We start from the raw sequence: 17,578 nt of genomic DNA, 5'->3' as shown, positions 1-17,578 counted from the left end.
TTCTTACATAAAATAGATTTGTAAATACATACATTAAATACTCCAGAAAGAGCCAAGGAATTGAGAGAGCTTCTTTATCTTTTTATGCCAGCAACTAGGACATGAATCTACACTGCCACCCTCAAACTCCAACCACATCCTGATGGGCAAATCTCAAGTATGTATCACATCTGCTCTCCTTTTCCAGATTCCCTTCTCCAGAGAACCAGCAGCAATATCCACAGTAATCAGATGGCCTCATTTCAATAAAGATGAGATCATTTCAGGAACCCCTGCTAAGTAATCTCTACTATCGTAAGAAATGCAACACGTAAGGTATATCTATGGACTTTAAAAGTACTTAAGCTCACTAGAGGAGACATGCCTTGAGCTCTGCAACTTTTGGTAGACAGCTCTCTCATCTACCAACATGGAGCGGGAGGGATCTAGGGAATACTGGTGATACTAGCACCCGAGCGATGGTAGTGCAAACAGAGAAGAAACACCTAATCTAACAAGGAATTTGACAACCTGAATCTAGTCACGATTTTGTGAAAACCACTTTTACGACATTCACTCGCTGCTTCCCTCGACCTAACTGGGCGATATTAGTAAGTAATTTACCTCTCTAAACAGTTTTCCCATCTCCAAAATGAGGAGACTAAGCTCTGCATCTCGGGGACCTTACTTGGCATAAAACTTGATGGTTTTTACTATTCTCACATGCTCCAAGACTGCACTATCCATGGTGCCTAAAAAACCACTATAAGCAAGCAAACAAGACTATCAGCTAAAAGGAAACACTTGCACATGGGTTTCAACTCAATAAATAGGAGGGAGAAAACATTCGCACCAACACAACATTTTCTCAATGCATGAATTTCCAAGACTCAACAGAAGCACCCAAATCACTACACAAGGTCATACAAGTTTTCCTACTCAAAGAAGAAAACTTTTTTTCTCTGCCAAACAAGGACAAACCACCTCAGAAGTAGATGAAAAGACCTAAAATGAATGACACAGTGTTGTTTTGTAGTTAATAAAACTTAATACAATTATATAATTTATATTCTCATAACATCTTTAGACTAAAACTTTGTTTCTAAAAGTTAAAATGTTTAAATACACTTAAAAGGCCTACCACTTTGTTGACCATCTCCATGTCACACAGATTGTCCACTAAAATTCGACAGGCTTCTTCTTTACCCCAGTGAGCTGCAGCATGAAGAGGTGTCCAGCCATCATAATCTTTAATATTAACATCATAGCCTGCCTGTATTAAAAGTCTAAAGAAATTATAGTGAATTAGATAATCATTAAAATCTAGGAATAAGTCATCATCATCAAAAGCTTTATCCCATGCAAGTTAAGAAAAATCTGCAATGTATTTCTTTTCGTAGTTCAAAAATCCATCCTCCCCTCAAGGAATTAACTTAGGCAAAAGAAAATAATTCTCAGAAAACAATGACATAGAGGATCTTGAGTTACTGCCTTAATAATGCATTCAGTTAATTGATTCCTAATAATATGAGTCTTATGGTTTGGTATGATACTAATTAACGCTTGTTAATATGTCTCCATTGAAACTTTCATAGCCAAGGTCACAATTTTTTAAAACAACTGGATCAATCTGTATGTTAAAGTGATTTCTTGTAGCGAATGTCTTCAGGTGTTGGTATGATATATTATCTCAGGCTGATTGTATTCTAAAAATATACCATAGGTCAAACAAACTTATTCATACTGTCTTTGCTTCTTTGCAGTTAAGGAACTGGTCTGTGAAAGCCTTCGTGAACCTTCATGAGCTACCACTGGAAATTTTCACAGGGAAATGATAATCTGACTGTTAGGAACAAAGCAACGCAAAATAAATATTCCAAGGGGTGGAATCTACTTTTCTGCAGCAGTAGAAAGCAGATACTCTCATCACAAAGCTAGAAAACAGGAATACATTTGAATACAATGCAAAGAGCTACAGAAACGTTAGTATGCGCTTCTAGTTTTACACGGCCATCGATCTTTATTGTGTTTAGAAATGAAGCTGACAGAGTAAAGAATGGTCTACAAGTGGCACACAGCACAGCCCCACACACAAAGGAGAACACTGAGTACTTTACAACTCAAGTCTGGTTAACCTTTACCTTACTTTCCAAGATGCTGACCTTGAGAAGGGGCTTCTTTTACCTACAGGAGGTGGTAGTGATAGCTAATACTTAACCATTTACTTATGTTTCAAGAACTGATCCCTCGCTTCCTAACAATGCCTAAAGCAAATGTTCGAATTCTGGCTCCATGGCTCCATCTGAAGAACTTGTTTAAAAAAAAAAAGATTCCCCAGTGCCACCCGAGTCTCACTAAATTAAACAGTATTGGGAGACGGTTCCCATCAATCAGCATTTCAGGAAGTTCTTCATATGATCTCATTTCACAGCTTGTCACCTGCTTGCAGACCTATATTTAAGAGCCACTGATCTGAAAAACAAGCTAACAGATATAATTCCAGAGATTTCAGCTAAAAAAAAATAAATAAGGTTGGGAGTTTCCGTTATGGCTCAGCAGTAAGGAACCCAACTTGAGGAGGCAGGTTTGATCCCCAATCTGGCATTGACATGAGGTGAGGTATGAGTCGCAGATGCAACTCGGATCCTGCTTTGCTGTGGCTGCAATGTATGCTGGCAGCTGTAGCTCCAATTCAACTCCTAGCCTGAGAACTTCCATATGCTGCAGGTGCCGCCCTAAAAAAAAAAAAAAAAAAAAAGGGGGGGGTCATTAAAGTTTACATAATCAAATACTTTATTAACTGAAGAGAATACTGGAATATAAGTTAATAAAATATACCATTAGGAAATATGAACCATGATAATGTTAAAATCCCAAGTGATATAAAAGTATAAGTACTTGGGAATCTGTGTGAAGAGAAAGGTAGACACATTTCCCCCCCACAAACATAAGGCTCTCCTATGCAAGGATACTAAAAAAAACAAGACAGTATTTATTGTACTCAAGGAACTTCTAATGGAAGAAAAAAGTCAAGTAAAACAACAATCAATCCTCAAGATAGGTTTTATGATGAAGCTATAATAGGAGTACAGAGCTGAAAAGCATAAAAATCAACTGCAAGGGGCTGTGTGTGTTTAGTGGGGAGAGGCTAAGTGGGGAGAATGCTACATTAGAAATCAGTCTCTTCCATTTATTTCTGATTTAATATCTTCTTTCCTAAGTAATACCTTCAACAGTTTCAAAAATAAAAAAGAGGAGTTCTCGTTGTGGTGCAGTGGAAACGAAACTGACTAGTATCCATGAGGATGAGAGTTCAATCCCTGACCTCACCCAGTGGGTCAGGGATCCAGTGTTGCTGTGAACTGCGGTGTAGGTTGCAGATGTGGTTCGGATCCTGCGTGGCTGTGGCATAGGGTGGCAGCTATAGCTCCGACTTGACCCCTAGCCTGGGAACCTCCATATGTGACCAAAAAAAAAAAAAAAAAAAAAAGAATTAAGTGACTGATCAGTTACAGAATAACGGCTGATCATTAGCCAGTTTCCCCTCCTGACAGATAACCATACTACTGCTTTAGATCAGATCCTTATAAAGATGTCTTTACGCAGAGATAAGCAAACACAATTTAAATTTTTGAAAGATAAACATTAATGAGGCACACTTAATAACCCATCCTAGTCCTTTTCCCCTATCTATATGTAGTGTTTTAATCACTACAGAATATTCCAATGAAAGGATGTATTATAATTTATTCAACCATTCTCCTACTATAGACAAAACTGCTTCTCAGCACATTACTTATTTCCTGTGTGAGGGAGAATATCTGAAAAAAAAAAAAAAAATTCCTAGAGGTTGTGCTGCTAAGCCAAAGAATAACTGTTAATTTTGATAAAATTTGCTGGATAGTCATTTGTACTTCCACCAACTGGTAAGAGTGCCTTTCCTCAACCGTGCCAACCATATGCCGAACATTTTGATCTTTGCCAATATGATAAATGGAAAATTGTAATTCATTGTAGCTTTATCTGCAATAGTTATGAATGAGGCTGAGGTTATTCCCCCCCCATAGGTTTAATTTAAGAGCCTTGAACAGAGTTAAAGGATCAGAAGGAATTTGCCAAGCTGAAGAGACAGTGAATGAAGACATCTAGACAGAAATAAGAATAGGCATCAAAGAGTTCCCGTGGTGGCTCAGTGGTTAACAAACCCAACTAGGAAAAATGAGGTTGCAGGTTCGATCCCTGGCCTCGCTCAGTGGGTTAAGGATCCAGTGCTGCTGTGAGCTGTGGTGTAGGTCACAGACGCTGCTTGGATCTCGCATTGCTGTGGCTCTGGTGAAGGCTGGCAGCTACAGCTCTCATTAGACCCCTAGCCTGGGAACCTCCATATGCCGCAGGAGCAACCCTAGAATATACCAAAAAAAAAAAAAAAAAAAAAAAAAGAATAGGCATTAAGACATCAAGCCAAAACTTCAAGCTAATATATAGAGCTGGAATAATGCATGCCTGAGGAGCAATGGTAGCAGCTTAGGTTGAGAGGAACCAATGAATGGCCAGATGACTAATGGTCTTAGGTGCTAAGCTGAGGAGTTTAAACTTCATTCTAATCCCTGCTGAGAATTTTAACAAAGGATTTTACGCGTCTGGAACTGAACTACAAAACTGCTTGAAAGCAGTTTAGAAATCTATTTTATAGTGCAATCTAGTACTCATATATACATTTACAGAAATAAGAATTTTAAGAAACAATGTTTACCTTTACCATATGCAAAACTCTGATATTTTTAATTTTTTTTTTTTAAAAAAAATGCTATTGGCAACTAAGTTCATTTCATAACCCACTTAATGGTATACAAGGAAACTAATTAAAAGTTAACTATGCTATTCTAGAAGCAGGCTTAAGTTATTGAAGTGATAGGGATTGAAATAGGAGGAGACTTGGAATAACTGACCCACTTACAACTTCTTCACTGTTTTTACTGAGGAGAGGGAATAAGGAGAACAGATTGATGTTAGAAGCTCAAATGGAACAAAAGCAACATAAGGGTGCTATAGATTCTGCTGAGAGTCAGTCAGTCTTGTTTTCACATACATATAAAAAAAGTTATGAACTGAATTATTTTTTCCCTGTAATTGTCAACACTTTTGCATTGTATAAATAAAAACCAAAACACAAATTTATTGTGACATAAAGGAGCTTTGTTCCAAGGACATTTACTTTCATAAGCTGTTTCAAAATGTTTGCAGGTATCTTAAGAAAAGGAAAAACGACATAAGGAAAACAAACCAGAGCAAAAAAACAACTGTGAGAAGCAACACTTACTTTAAAACCTCAGTATAGCCTTTAGCAGCTGCGACGTGAAGTGCTGTGCCTCCAGATTTCGCGTGCCGGACGTCGTTTATGTGGCCGCTATTCAGCCACTGTCTTGCGTCTCTAAGCATTATTCGCTCTTCTTCCTTTCGAGCTGCTTCTATATCAACCCCTGATAAAATTAAAATAATTATTTTTTTCTTTATAGAAAATGTTTTTCTTCAGAAATATTTCAAGTTTAAATGGAAATAAAAGTGAAATTATATATATACATTTTTTTTTTGGTCTTTTTGCTATTTCTTGGGCCGCTCCCACGGCATATGGAGGTTCCCAGGCTAGGGGTCGAATCGGAGCTGTAGCCACCGGCCTACGCCAGAGCCACAGCAACGCGGGATCCGAGCCGCGTCTGCAACCTACACCACAGCTCACAGCAACGCCGGATCATCAACCCACTGAGCAAGGGCAGGGACCGAACCCACCACCTCATGGTTCCTAGTCAGGTTCGTTAACCACTGCGCCACGACGGGAACTCCCAGAAATTATATTTTTGAAAAATGGGCTGCTTGGAACAAACTGTTATATAAAGAAACCTGGGAATACTGTAGATATTTTATTAGCATTCTCTACTAACTACTAAATTTCTACCCTACAATATTACTTTGGTTTTCTTTCATCTTTTCATTCCTTTGGTTTTTAAAAATTTGAATATCCCCCAAAGTATAATCATGCTTTGGTCTTAAACAAAGTTTTTCTTTTTTTTTAAAACAATCATGTAGATGTAACTAAGTCTCAAATGTCTATGCATTGCTGATTAGTTCTATGAACTCTAGCCTAGTAGATACAAATGTTCACTGAATACCTCAACCTGGAGATACTGTCTTCACCCCAAATTTAAAAGACCTTAAAACGGATATTTTTCTACCAAACCTTCCTTCCTTTTTCAATACAGCACATTACTGACATCATTAGTATCAATTTGATAATTTCAATTTTTTTTTTTTTTTTTTTTTTTTTGGTCTTTTTAGGGCCACGTCCACGGCATCTGGAGGTTCCAGGCTAGGGGTTGAATGAGAGCTGTAGCCACTGGCCTAAACCACAGCCACAGCAACGTCAGATCCAAGCAGTGTCTACAGCCTACACCACAGCTCATGGCAACACTGGATCCTTAACCCACTGAATGAGGCCACGGACTGAACCTGCGTCCTCATGGATGCTAGTCAGATTCATTTCTGCTAAGCCTTGACGGGAACTCCAATTTCAATAAGTTATACAGCTGTTTATTCATTTAAAACCATTAAGGATGGTGCTAGGTTGAGGTGTTAAGAGTCAGAATCCAAAAAAGAACAGGACCTCCAAAGAACTCAATCTCCTAGGAAAAAAAATTAAAATAGAAAAGATAATCCCGAAATTCCTGAGTGATCTCATGTTATCTTATGGCTTCAAATGCTCGCTAATTACTAAATAGCACATACAACATGTATTTATACTCCAGAAGAAAACGAGTTTACTAAAAAGCTGAAGATACTGCTTTTTCACCCAGAGGTCCCACTGTCTGGATGGGTACCTGATCCAGAGTAGAAGGGATCAGAAAATGTTTACATGAATGATGAACGCATAAATAAATGAATAAAAAATAATTACAGAGGCACAATTCCTCGCTGAGAGCTCCCCTATAATTCATATCCATGTATTCAACTGTTCAGGGTTTTTTTTGGTTGCTGTTTTTTGCTTTTTCGGGCCACACCTGTGGCATACAGAAGTTCCCAGACTAGGGATCAAATTGGAGCTGTAGCCACGGCCACGCCTGATCCTTAATCCACCTATAACTGTAAAGTTTCTAAACAATGAAAATAACAGATACTAAAACTAAATTGGGTGGGAAGTAATTAGGTGATTAGATTATTTAACCTGTGTCACTACTTGAAAATTAGTGTTAGCTTGAAATGTAGCCAATTTTCTTAGGCAGGAAAAAAAAATATTCTCTTAAGAATAAAAATTTGGTTAACTAAGAGATGCAAACTTTGCTAAATAAAGAAAAGTGCATTAAAACATAAATCAGAAATACTTACATCTCCTAGTCAATCATTACTACTTCTGAAGGCAATTTACTTAAGCATGGCTAGTTGTTAATCAAATATCTTAGAATAAGAAATAAGAGCTGAAAGAATGATTAAAGTATTTAAAAATATTAAGTAACAACTTTCACACCAGGACAAATAATTTGAGAAATTTTATCATTACTAGTGATATATTCAGGCTACTCTTTTTTTTTTTTTTTTTGCTTTTTAGGGCTGCGCCCTCAGCCTATGGAGGTTCCCAGGATAGGGGATGAATTGGAGCTGCAGCTGCAGGCCTACACCAGCAAAGCCACAGCAACGCGGGAACTGAGCGGAGTCCCCAACCCATACCACAGTTCACAGCAACGCTGGATCCCCAGCCCACCGAGCAAGGCCAGGGATCGAACTCGCACCCCCATGGTTCCTGGTCAGATTTGCCTCCACTGCATCACGACGAGAACTCCTAGGCTACTCTTTATAATTATTAAAATCTATTCAAGATGCCCCTATCTTTTGTTTCTTTGGAATACAGTTATATAAGCTCATGTATTCACATCATATGAATAAAATGAACTCATGAAACATTTCCTAAGAGACATTCCTAATAAAATGCAGTATGGTATAGTAATGAAGAGTGTGGGCTCAAGGTACACAGTTTGGAACTCAGACTACTGCACCACCTCCTACCTGTAAGACCTTGGGCAAATCACTGAGCCTTGATTTCTCATCTGTAAAATGAGATAACAGGTAGTATTAACCTCTCAGAATTGCTGTGAGGATGAAATGAGACAATCCATGCAAAGCTCTGTGCTCAACACCTGGTATATAACCAGCACTGAATAAGGGTTAGCTGTTATTTTTAACATCAGCTCTTCACTCTTCGTTTTCAGGGCCACCTTATACACTATTTTCCGGAAAATTCTGCCTCATCTATTATTCTTCCAAATTTACATTTTCCATCCTGAAATCGCCTACGTTCCAACAGTGCACCCAACACCGTTATCTAGATGTGCTTCTGCCACAACAAACTTCAATACATCCGCAAACAAACTCACGCTCTTCCTACATTTGTTCTTGCGCTGTCCCCACATCATCGTCCGTGAGCTCATCGGAGCATCGTCTCTTAAGGTGAAAAACGCCAGGAGGCAAACGAGCGGGCTTCAACTCTTTCTTCATCTTCACCTCCACAGCCACGTCTTCACCAAGCCGCTTCAGTTTTACCTTCAGGTTTTCTTAACACAGCCCTGGCTCTTTGCTCTTTTCCATCTTAAATGTCCCTCTCATCTTTCGCCTGGATTAACTGAGCCTTCTTCAAAGGAAAGCGGGCCACCGTGGGCCCGCATCCGAATTCATCCTCTAGACGGCCGTCGTCAGCTGCATCACACAAACCACCTCCGATCGGTGTCTCCTGACTGGGACTCTCTGCCTCATCGGCTACTGCTTACGACGCAGATGTCCATGTCCACCATCTGGCTCCAGCCTCACCTCTTCAGGCCTCAACCTTGTATTAAGTGCATCTTGACTTTCTTAGTCCATTCCGGTTCTAGTGAGTTCTCCACGTTAGCTACATCTCCACTCCCCTTCTTTGCCCAGGTTCATCCTCCTGTCCCACCTGCCTTCTCCGTCCACCACCTCCCTTCTCTGTTCAGCAAAGTCCCACTCAAATGTCACCACTCTCGAGCCCTTCCTGACAACTGCAGGTAGTCACAGTGTTTTCGGTTCTCCCCCGTCACTCTGTTCCTGTCTGTATTTCAGTACACAGCACACTGCATTCTGAAGTTCTACCTACAATAGCTGTCATTTCTACTACACTGTGAAATCCTTAAGAACAAAGATTGGCTCCTTTTTTTCTTTTTTAAATACCCAGGACTCAGAACACATGCTGACACACTAATCAATATTCAATGAATCATTACAACTAAAATCAGCATTATTAACAGTTCCCTTATAAACAAGGAAACCAAACCCAGCAAGTTTTCAGTACATCTTCAGGCCTTTTCCATAACTGGCGTTCATAATAACTGCTAATATTAAACAGTACTGTTGCTGTCTATCTGGGTGCTCATCAGGGCACGGTGGGCAGCTGAGGCAGTCTTTCCAGGTTGTGATGCTTTATATCCAATCTTCCAGTTTCCTCAAGGCCTGAAGATCCCATTACCCCCAAATTGCCTGCCTAGAACATAGCTGTTAAAAGCTCTTCTGTGTATTTATTCAAGCTCCAGTTTATGACTACTTTTCTCATGTGCGTTTTCCTAATCCCAAGGTATAAAAATGTCTTTTCAAGGGACTGACTCAGCTTCTATTTCTTTGCTTTTATTTCCAGATGAACCACACTTGGGCAGGAACCAACCCATTAACAATATCCTAAACCTTTCCTTTATTTTTTAGCCTTAGTAAAACACATTTCTCTTCTAATAATACTCATTCAATTGCTACCTAGACATAACTTAATACAGTGAAAAATCACACAAAAATTTATTTATATATAGATTTTTTAAACTGTAGTAAAATACATATAACATAAAAGTTACCACCTTATTAATCTTTTTTTTTTTTTGGCTGCCCTGCAAAACATGGAGCTCCTGGGCCAGGGATCAGATCAGATCCCAGTCACAGCTGTGAACCAAGCCACAGCTGCAGCAATGCCAGATCCTTAACCCACTGTGCAGGGCCGGGGATCGAACCCGCGTCCCAGTGCCCCCTAGAAGCTGTCCATCCTGGTGCAACACAGCAAGAGCTCCCTTAATGATTATTTTTGAATGTACGATTCAGAAGTGGTAGGTACATTTACACTGCTGTACAATCAATCTCTAGAACTCTTTCATCTTGCAAAAATGAAATGCTATACTAATTAAACAAACCCCTGTTCTCATCTCCTCCCAGCTCCTGACAACCACTGTTAGGCTTTATGATTTTAAATATTTGAGGTACCTATGTAAGTGGGATCATACAGTATTTGTCTTTTTGTGAGTGGCTTATTCCTCACAGCATCAGGTCCTCAAGGTTCATACACGCTGTGGCCAATGTCAGAATCTCCTTCTTAATGCTGAATAATATTCCATTTCAAGCACATGCTACATTTTGTTTAGTCATTTATCCACTGATGGACACTTGGTGTCTCCCATCTTTTCGTTATTGTAAATAATGCTGTTACAAACACGGGTGTACAGAAGACTCTTTGAAACCTTTTAGTTCTTGGGGATTACGCCCAGAAGAGGAACTGCTGGATTATACAGATACACTCACACATACACACAGACATCTTTATCGAGATGTATTTCACACATTATTTAAAGCAAAGGAGTGCCTGCTGTGGCTCAGGGGGTTACGAATCTGACTGCAGTGGCTTGGGTTGCTGGTAGGTACGGGTCTGATCCCCAGCTTAGTGCAATGGATTAAAGGATCCAGTGTTGGGAGTTCCTGTCGTGGCTCAGCAGAAATGAATCTGACTAGCATCCATGAGGAGGCAGGTTTGATCACTGGCCTTGCTCAGTGGGTTAAGGATCCAGCATTGCCGTGAGCTGTGGTGTAGGTTGCAGATGAGGCTTGGACCATGCGTTGCTGTGGCTGTGGTGTAGGCCGGTAACTACAGCTCTGATTTGCCTCTTAGCCTGGGAACTTCCATATTCTATGGGTGCGGCCCTAAAAAGACAAAAAAGACGAAAAAGAAAAAAGAAAAAAAAAAGATCTAGTGTTGCATAGGTGTTCTCAGCTGCGGATTCAGTCCCTGGTCTGGGAACTTCCAGATCCTATAGCTCAGGTCATAAAAAAAGTAAAGTACACATTTCAGTGGTTTTTAGTAAATTTGCAGAGTTGTGCAAGGATTACAATTAGTATTAGAACACTAATAAAAGAAATTCCATCCATAATCACTCTTCATTTATAAACTGACGTCTCTCACACTTTCATCTCCAGCTTGCACCTTTCACTACTAACACATTCAACTGCTTGGACAGCTAACCAGCAAAACAAACTTAGCATGTCTGAAAAATGAACCTCTGAACTCTCCCTACAAAACTTACCTCTTCCTACAATATTCACATCTCTCATAAAAACTTCACCCATCTAGTTACTCAAATCAAAAATCTTAGAATCTTCTCTTTTTTCTTACACACTCTACACTGAATCACCCACCCAATAATCTTTCCGGCCAAATCTTGAAAATTTTATCTAAAATCCAACCTTTTCTCATCATTTTGTCAACTACCACCCTACTTCTGCCTTTATCTTCCTACAGTGTATTCTCAACACAACAGCCCCAGAGATCCTGACTAAAGGAAGTCAAATCATGCCCCCCCCATCTCGATCCATGCAGACGCCCTACTGCGATCGGAGGAAAAGCTAAAAGCCTTTCACAGAGCCTCACGTGGCAGGGTTCACTGCTGCATCTGTGACGTCATCTCCTTCCAAGCCCCTTCCCTGTTCTGCTCCAGGCACATCCGTCACCCTCAAAGCTGCTCCTCTGAATACACCAAGCACTCTCCCATCCTTGAGTTCGCTGCTCTCTCTGTGCACGAGTCCTCTCCCCAGATCTACAAGACTGATTCCATCGCCACGTTCTGATCGTAACACCACCTTATCAGTGAGGGCTTCTGAGCGGCTCTATTTAAATCTGCAATGTGTTTCATTCCCCGTGTACACTTCTTACCCCTTTTGCCTGTTTTCTTTCTTTCCAAAGCTTTTATTACCAAATAGTTTCATGCTTTGATCTTACCACTTATGATACTTCTTTCAACTTTAAAAATACTGACCAGATAACAGAGTTATGAATCACATATTTTTCCAAGTAGAAAGAATCGTACTGCACATAGTGTTAGGTAAGCCGATTTTTTTCCCATTCAAATTATGACTGTCTTTTAATATCAGCAATTATTTACTGAAGAAGTCAAGTGTCTTATTCTTTACAAAATAGTCTTACACATGTTTTCCATTTGGATTGGTTTTCGTTACCTTGCCGATTGACTTCATTCTGAAGCAGCTCCTCCATGGCCTCCTCCTCAGCAATGTCTAAAGGTGTATCTCCTTCACTGTTCACAGCTCCCACATGTGCTCCCTGACCAATCAAAAACCTGTACCATCAAAAGGAAGAGAGTCAGGCAGTGACGCTATCAGCGAAACCAGACTAGATGCATAGCAACGTGGAAAGCAAGAGGAGGGCAGTAAAACCAAGACGAGAACACGTGTGATGTGATTTAAGCTGTAAGAAACTACCATAAAGCCTGTTTTCTTGTCTTTAAAATTCTATATTTTCTAATTTTTCGACAATGCACACATTAACTAAAACAAAAATGTTATTTTTAATACTTTAAGTCTTCTATAGGGTCATTTCACACTGTCCCCATTAAGATTTTCCACTTTCTCCATACCGACTGGTTTCCTAGCTTATCTCCCTGCTCCTAGTCTCATGCCAAGAGCAATAGCTCTTTTTCCTTCTGATGGCTGTAACTGTGGCATACGGAAGCTCCCATGTGAGGGGCTGAATCAGAGCAGCAGCTGTGCCAGCCTACATCACAGCCAAAGCAATGCCAGATCCTTGACCCCCCAGGAGAGGCCAGGGATTGAAGCCACATCCACAGAGAGACAACATCAGGTTCTTAATCTGCTGAGCCACAAAAGGAACTCCCAGCAACAGTTAACCTGGGTCTATGGATGTAATTCAGGAAGTTATTCAGTTGATGCAAATATCTTAAAATACTGTTTCTGCTCATCACTGTTTTAAAATGAATCTGACCAACTACTTGGTCTTTTTATTTACTATGTTACTAAAGAAGCACATAGATACTTTGTACTCAGTACTTCATTTTATGCATCCGAAACACAATACTAAGAACTTTTCATAGGTTTTGGTCAAACCTGCCAAGGGGATCCAGATACAAAGTGGTTATGAATCTCTTCCTCTGTGGCAACTAAACATCTCCCAGACTCATCTGTTTAACATGACACGAGTCAATTCCCAGCTTAAAATTTTGTGAATAATTGCACCACGCTAGGAGAAAACATACATGGCCATTATGGATCTGATTCTGGCTTTTTCATCCTCATTCCTCTTCCCTGTGTCACACTTTAGGCTCCAACAGCATGGAACTGTCCATAGTTCTTCTGGAATCCCTGCTTTTATTTTTCTATATGCAGAGACTGGCTTCTTTTTTTCTGTCCCTAATCAATCTATTTTAAGGTCTTTTGAAAAAAATTAAAGTATGGTTGATTTGCAATGTTGTAAATTTCTACGCACAGCAAAGTGACTCCGTCGTACATACACACACACACACATTTGTTTTTACATTATTTTCCATCACGGTCTACTATTATTTGTAATTGTTTTACAAGCTACATGAAAATATTCCTATTATAAAAATGGTGGAGGGGGAAAAAGGAAGAAAAAAGGAAAAAAATTTGTTACACTTCTTCTATTATTAAGTTCCTCCCCTAGAGAGATACACTGTTAACAGCATGGTAAATATAGTTCAGGTACCTTTGCTATGTAAACAAATATACTCAGTCACTTCTGAGGTTCTTTTGGTAAAACAAAAATTAATGACATCAATTTATTATTTATTAATGACATTAATTTAAATAAATGCAACATTTCCCTCTACAGTTGAAAAATATTCCACAATATAGCTGGATCACACTTTACCAATCTTTAAAACTGTTTTCAACATCATGGGACTAAAACATCTTATCATTGTTTTAATTTGTTATTTCCTGATTATAAATGAGGTGGAAAATATCTAGATATGCTTACCAGCAATTGTATTTTCTCTTTTTGTCAACTTCTATTTACGTCTTTTGCTTTTATTTCTAACGTGTTCATTAACTCAATGTATACTTACGGGGTGTTGCTATAGATTGAATGATTTTGTGTTCCTCCAAAATTCATGCTGAAACCCCACCCACCAATATGAAGGTATCAGAATGTAGGCCTTTGATGGGGGGGTGATTAGGTTTAGATGAAGTTAAACCTAATCTAAACCTACGACAGGATCAATGTTTTTAAAGAGGAAGAGACCAGCGCTCACTGTCTTTCTGCGCAGAGGACACAGCAAGACGGCAGCCACCCGCAAGCCAGGACAAGGGCCCTCAGCAGACACAGAACTGGCCGGCACCTTGATTTTGGACCCTCGATCTCTAGAACTGCGAAAAACAAACGCCTGTTGTTTAAGCTTTCTTGTTTACGGCATTTTCGTATAGCAGCCAAAACTGACTAAGACAGGTGCTACTACGCATCTAGCACCATGTCATGGGCCAGGAACACAACGATAAGCAAAGCCTAATGTAGATCTTCCTCTCAAAGACCTCACAGTCCAGAAAGTGAGCTGGATCCATTACCAAAATACACTTAAACTCTGATGCCTCGTGATAGACTTGTCTATCAGTGGATGACAGGACAAGCGGATTAGTAACCGGGGGTGGGGATGGTACCGTGAGACAGTGGAAGGAAAGTACACTCCGGAAGAGAGCACGCAAGGCACCAAGCCCCGTTACAGGAAGGTGTATGGCCAGACGGGGGCCTGGTTGATTTTCCTGAGTACAACTCAAGGACGGAGCACTCTCTGTAATTTCTGTCACCCTCCCCCACCCCCGCCAAGGTCAGTGAGTGCTGATTGAGTAAGATCCTTAAATGATCAGGTATGTGTTTAAAAAAGATCTCTTTGTACAGTGTGGGGAAAAAATAGAATGGATAAAAAATGAAAGTAGGCAGACCAGCGCGGGAACTCCCGCAGCAGTAGAAAAGCATTACGTTGGAAGCCTGAATCTGATGGAGGAAACGAATGCCCTTCGGAGACATCTATGAGGTACTAGAGGTCAGTGGGATAAGAGAAGCAGTGGCAAGGACGGCGTCGACAACAGACTGCAGTTCTTAACGTGTGTGATGTGATGATGGCGGTGGATTTTACTGATACACAACAGCCAAGTTATTCCCTACGCCTGACTCTAGATGTGCCACCAATATTCTTCCATATTGTCACCACATTAAAACAAACAAACCAACCTTCTTTTTACAGTGTTTTGTACTTGACTGAAGTTTAAATGTTCTATCAAGTCGTATCCGTCACCTTTTGCTTTAAGGACTTTACCAACCAGTTGTCTGCACCGATGCAGAGCTGTAACTTTTACAAGCCATACACACAGAGGAGGAGGAAGAGAGGAAGCAAAGAACACTAACTGGCGTCAGTGGCGACTACCTGCAGGGGTGGCCTTAGAGGAATTCGTATTAGTTAGGTTTTCTGGGGGGAGATTTTTTGTTATCCCAGTTTTCTGCAGCAAATTTGTGTGTGTGTGTGTGTGTGTGTGTGTGTATTTATATGTCAGAGCATAGAAATGGTGACCAGGACATTGTGAACCTTGGTCATTTTACACTTTTAGTAAAAGCTGTAAACATCTCTCCGTGTGTACAAAGTAATATTTCATTTTTGTGATCTACAAACAAGTCAAACTTGAAGTGAAACCACCTTTTCTGTTTCACAGCTGTAAAAAATGTAACATAAAACTTATGAGGAACATCTGTATACCAAAATAAATGAAAGAATCTGGAGCAAAAAAAAAATGAGAAGAATGGAGCAGAATCTGCACTGTGCTCCAGGGGAACACTTTGCTAGGAAAAATCTCAATCGAACAATCAGAAATATTAACATAAAACCATTTATATTTTGCTTAGGTATTAGAAATTACTCAAAGGATATAAAGACAGAATAAAAAGACCCCAGAGTGGCTTCAGTGCTTGTAGCAGAGGGAAGCAAAGTCTCAAGGAAATACCAGGTCAAATCCAAACACAGACAATCCAAAATCATATAAACAGGACGGATGTCAAAAGAAACTAACAAGAGTAAAGTTCCGAAAACTGCTGGCAGGAAGTAGGCCCTGGAGCAAGCCCTGAGCCAAAGGTTTAGGTATCTACATGTATGCACACAATTCAAATCTCTCCCGCACTCCAGAACTACATTTCAAGTGCAAATTAAAAAAAAAAAAAAGACAAATAAATAGAACCCCAGGGCATTAATTCTCATTTGCCATCAATAATCTCAAAAGGGCATTCAAAGAACATTTAAGTTCTGCAGACTTTCTGAGTTTGGTTCCCATCTCTGTCTCTTGACAGCTGTTTGATACTCGTTAACGCAAAACATCTGAAAACTAGTTTAGAGATGACTTGCAGGGTTGTGCGAAGTTTGAATAAGTTAATGTCTAAAAATAAAATCTGCTACTACATGAAGCAAAATCATCACATTTAGAAAGCAATGTTAAAGACGATATGAAACAAAACACAGGCTATCCGGAACACCAGAAATTCACTTTGTGGAACCCTTGGAGATACTGAAAACAGACAGCTAGACATCTTTCAGAACAAAAAAAAAGCTGAGGTATTATAAGCACCTTTGGGGACCGCTGATTAGGAAAAAATACACCGTATTTATTTAAAGATTTTTCGGGGGAAAAAAAACCCACAAAGATCTCACACAGAAGTCCCAAACTGAAAGTCAGAATATCAGGCTGTTTCTCAGATAAGCAATTTTTTTGAATGCTTCAGGGTAAAAAAACAAACAAACAAAAAAACCAAAAACAGAAACAGGCTTTTATTTACTCAAACAATAGTTAATGATTTCCTCAAGCAATACAAAGGAGGCTAACATAAGAGATGCCACCAAGTGAATGATAAAAATCATAAATTATTGAAGTGAAAAACGATAAACTGCCAGGTTTACTGAGTTTTATAATAATCTAGAAGCTTAAGTCAATAAGTAATTGGACAACAAACCTCAAAATCAAGACATAATCCAAAAGGATTTTTACAAAATTATTTGCAAAATTATTTGCAAGGTTTTAATTTAAAAATCTAAGAAAAAGTGTGAGGTTGTCAACCAAGTTACTGGTTGCAACTTGGATGTGGTTTATTAGATGAGTGGGTAGGACTCTATCTAGGGTAGATTGATTCAGTGTTAACTGAGTTTGTAAGACAAATTTTGACAGTCTATTAATTATCTTGGATTTTGAGTTTTATTTAAAAACAAACTGTAGAGAGATTGAGAAGTGGCTCATTTTAAAAAGCTGATCTTTTAAATAAAACTTTATCTTTAACTTACAAGCTAATGAGGAGTTTCCACTGCAGCTCAATAGGTTAAGAACTGACATAGTCTCCCTGAAGATGGGGGTTTGATCCCTGGCCTTGCTCAGTGGCGCAGGTCTCACACATGCAGCTTGGACCTGGTGGTGGTGTGGCTGTGGCGTATGTAGGCTG

General features: G+C 39.5%; 1 protein-coding gene across 10 annotated transcripts in view; it reads right to left on the bottom strand.

The window, feature by feature from the left end:
* PPP1R12A (protein phosphatase 1 regulatory subunit 12A) overlaps positions 1–17,578 on the bottom strand; it is a 151,833-nt gene that overhangs the window by 66,058 nt on the left and 68,197 nt on the right. For all 10 annotated transcript variants that reach the window (XM_084957774.1, XM_084957771.1, XM_084957773.1 and 7 more), the window contains exons 3-5: positions 12,295–12,413; positions 5,300–5,459; positions 1,121–1,265 (exon numbers count right to left, since the gene is read on the bottom strand). In XM_084957774.1, coding sequence (XP_084813900.1) covers positions 1,121–1,265; positions 5,300–5,459; positions 12,295–12,413 — 424 coding nt within the window. The remainder of the gene's footprint in view (positions 1–1,120; positions 1,266–5,299; positions 5,460–12,294; positions 12,414–17,578) is intronic.

This window comes from Sus scrofa, chromosome 5 (genome assembly GCF_054392235.1).
Source record: "Sus scrofa isolate SSC_HxYL_T2T_F1_AM1 chromosome 5, Sscrofa_HxYL_maternal_Yorkshire_Landrace_v2.0, whole genome shotgun sequence".
Taxonomy (NCBI): domain Eukaryota; kingdom Metazoa; phylum Chordata; class Mammalia; order Artiodactyla; family Suidae; genus Sus; species Sus scrofa.
This window is presented reverse-complemented; position numbering and strand designations above follow the sequence as displayed.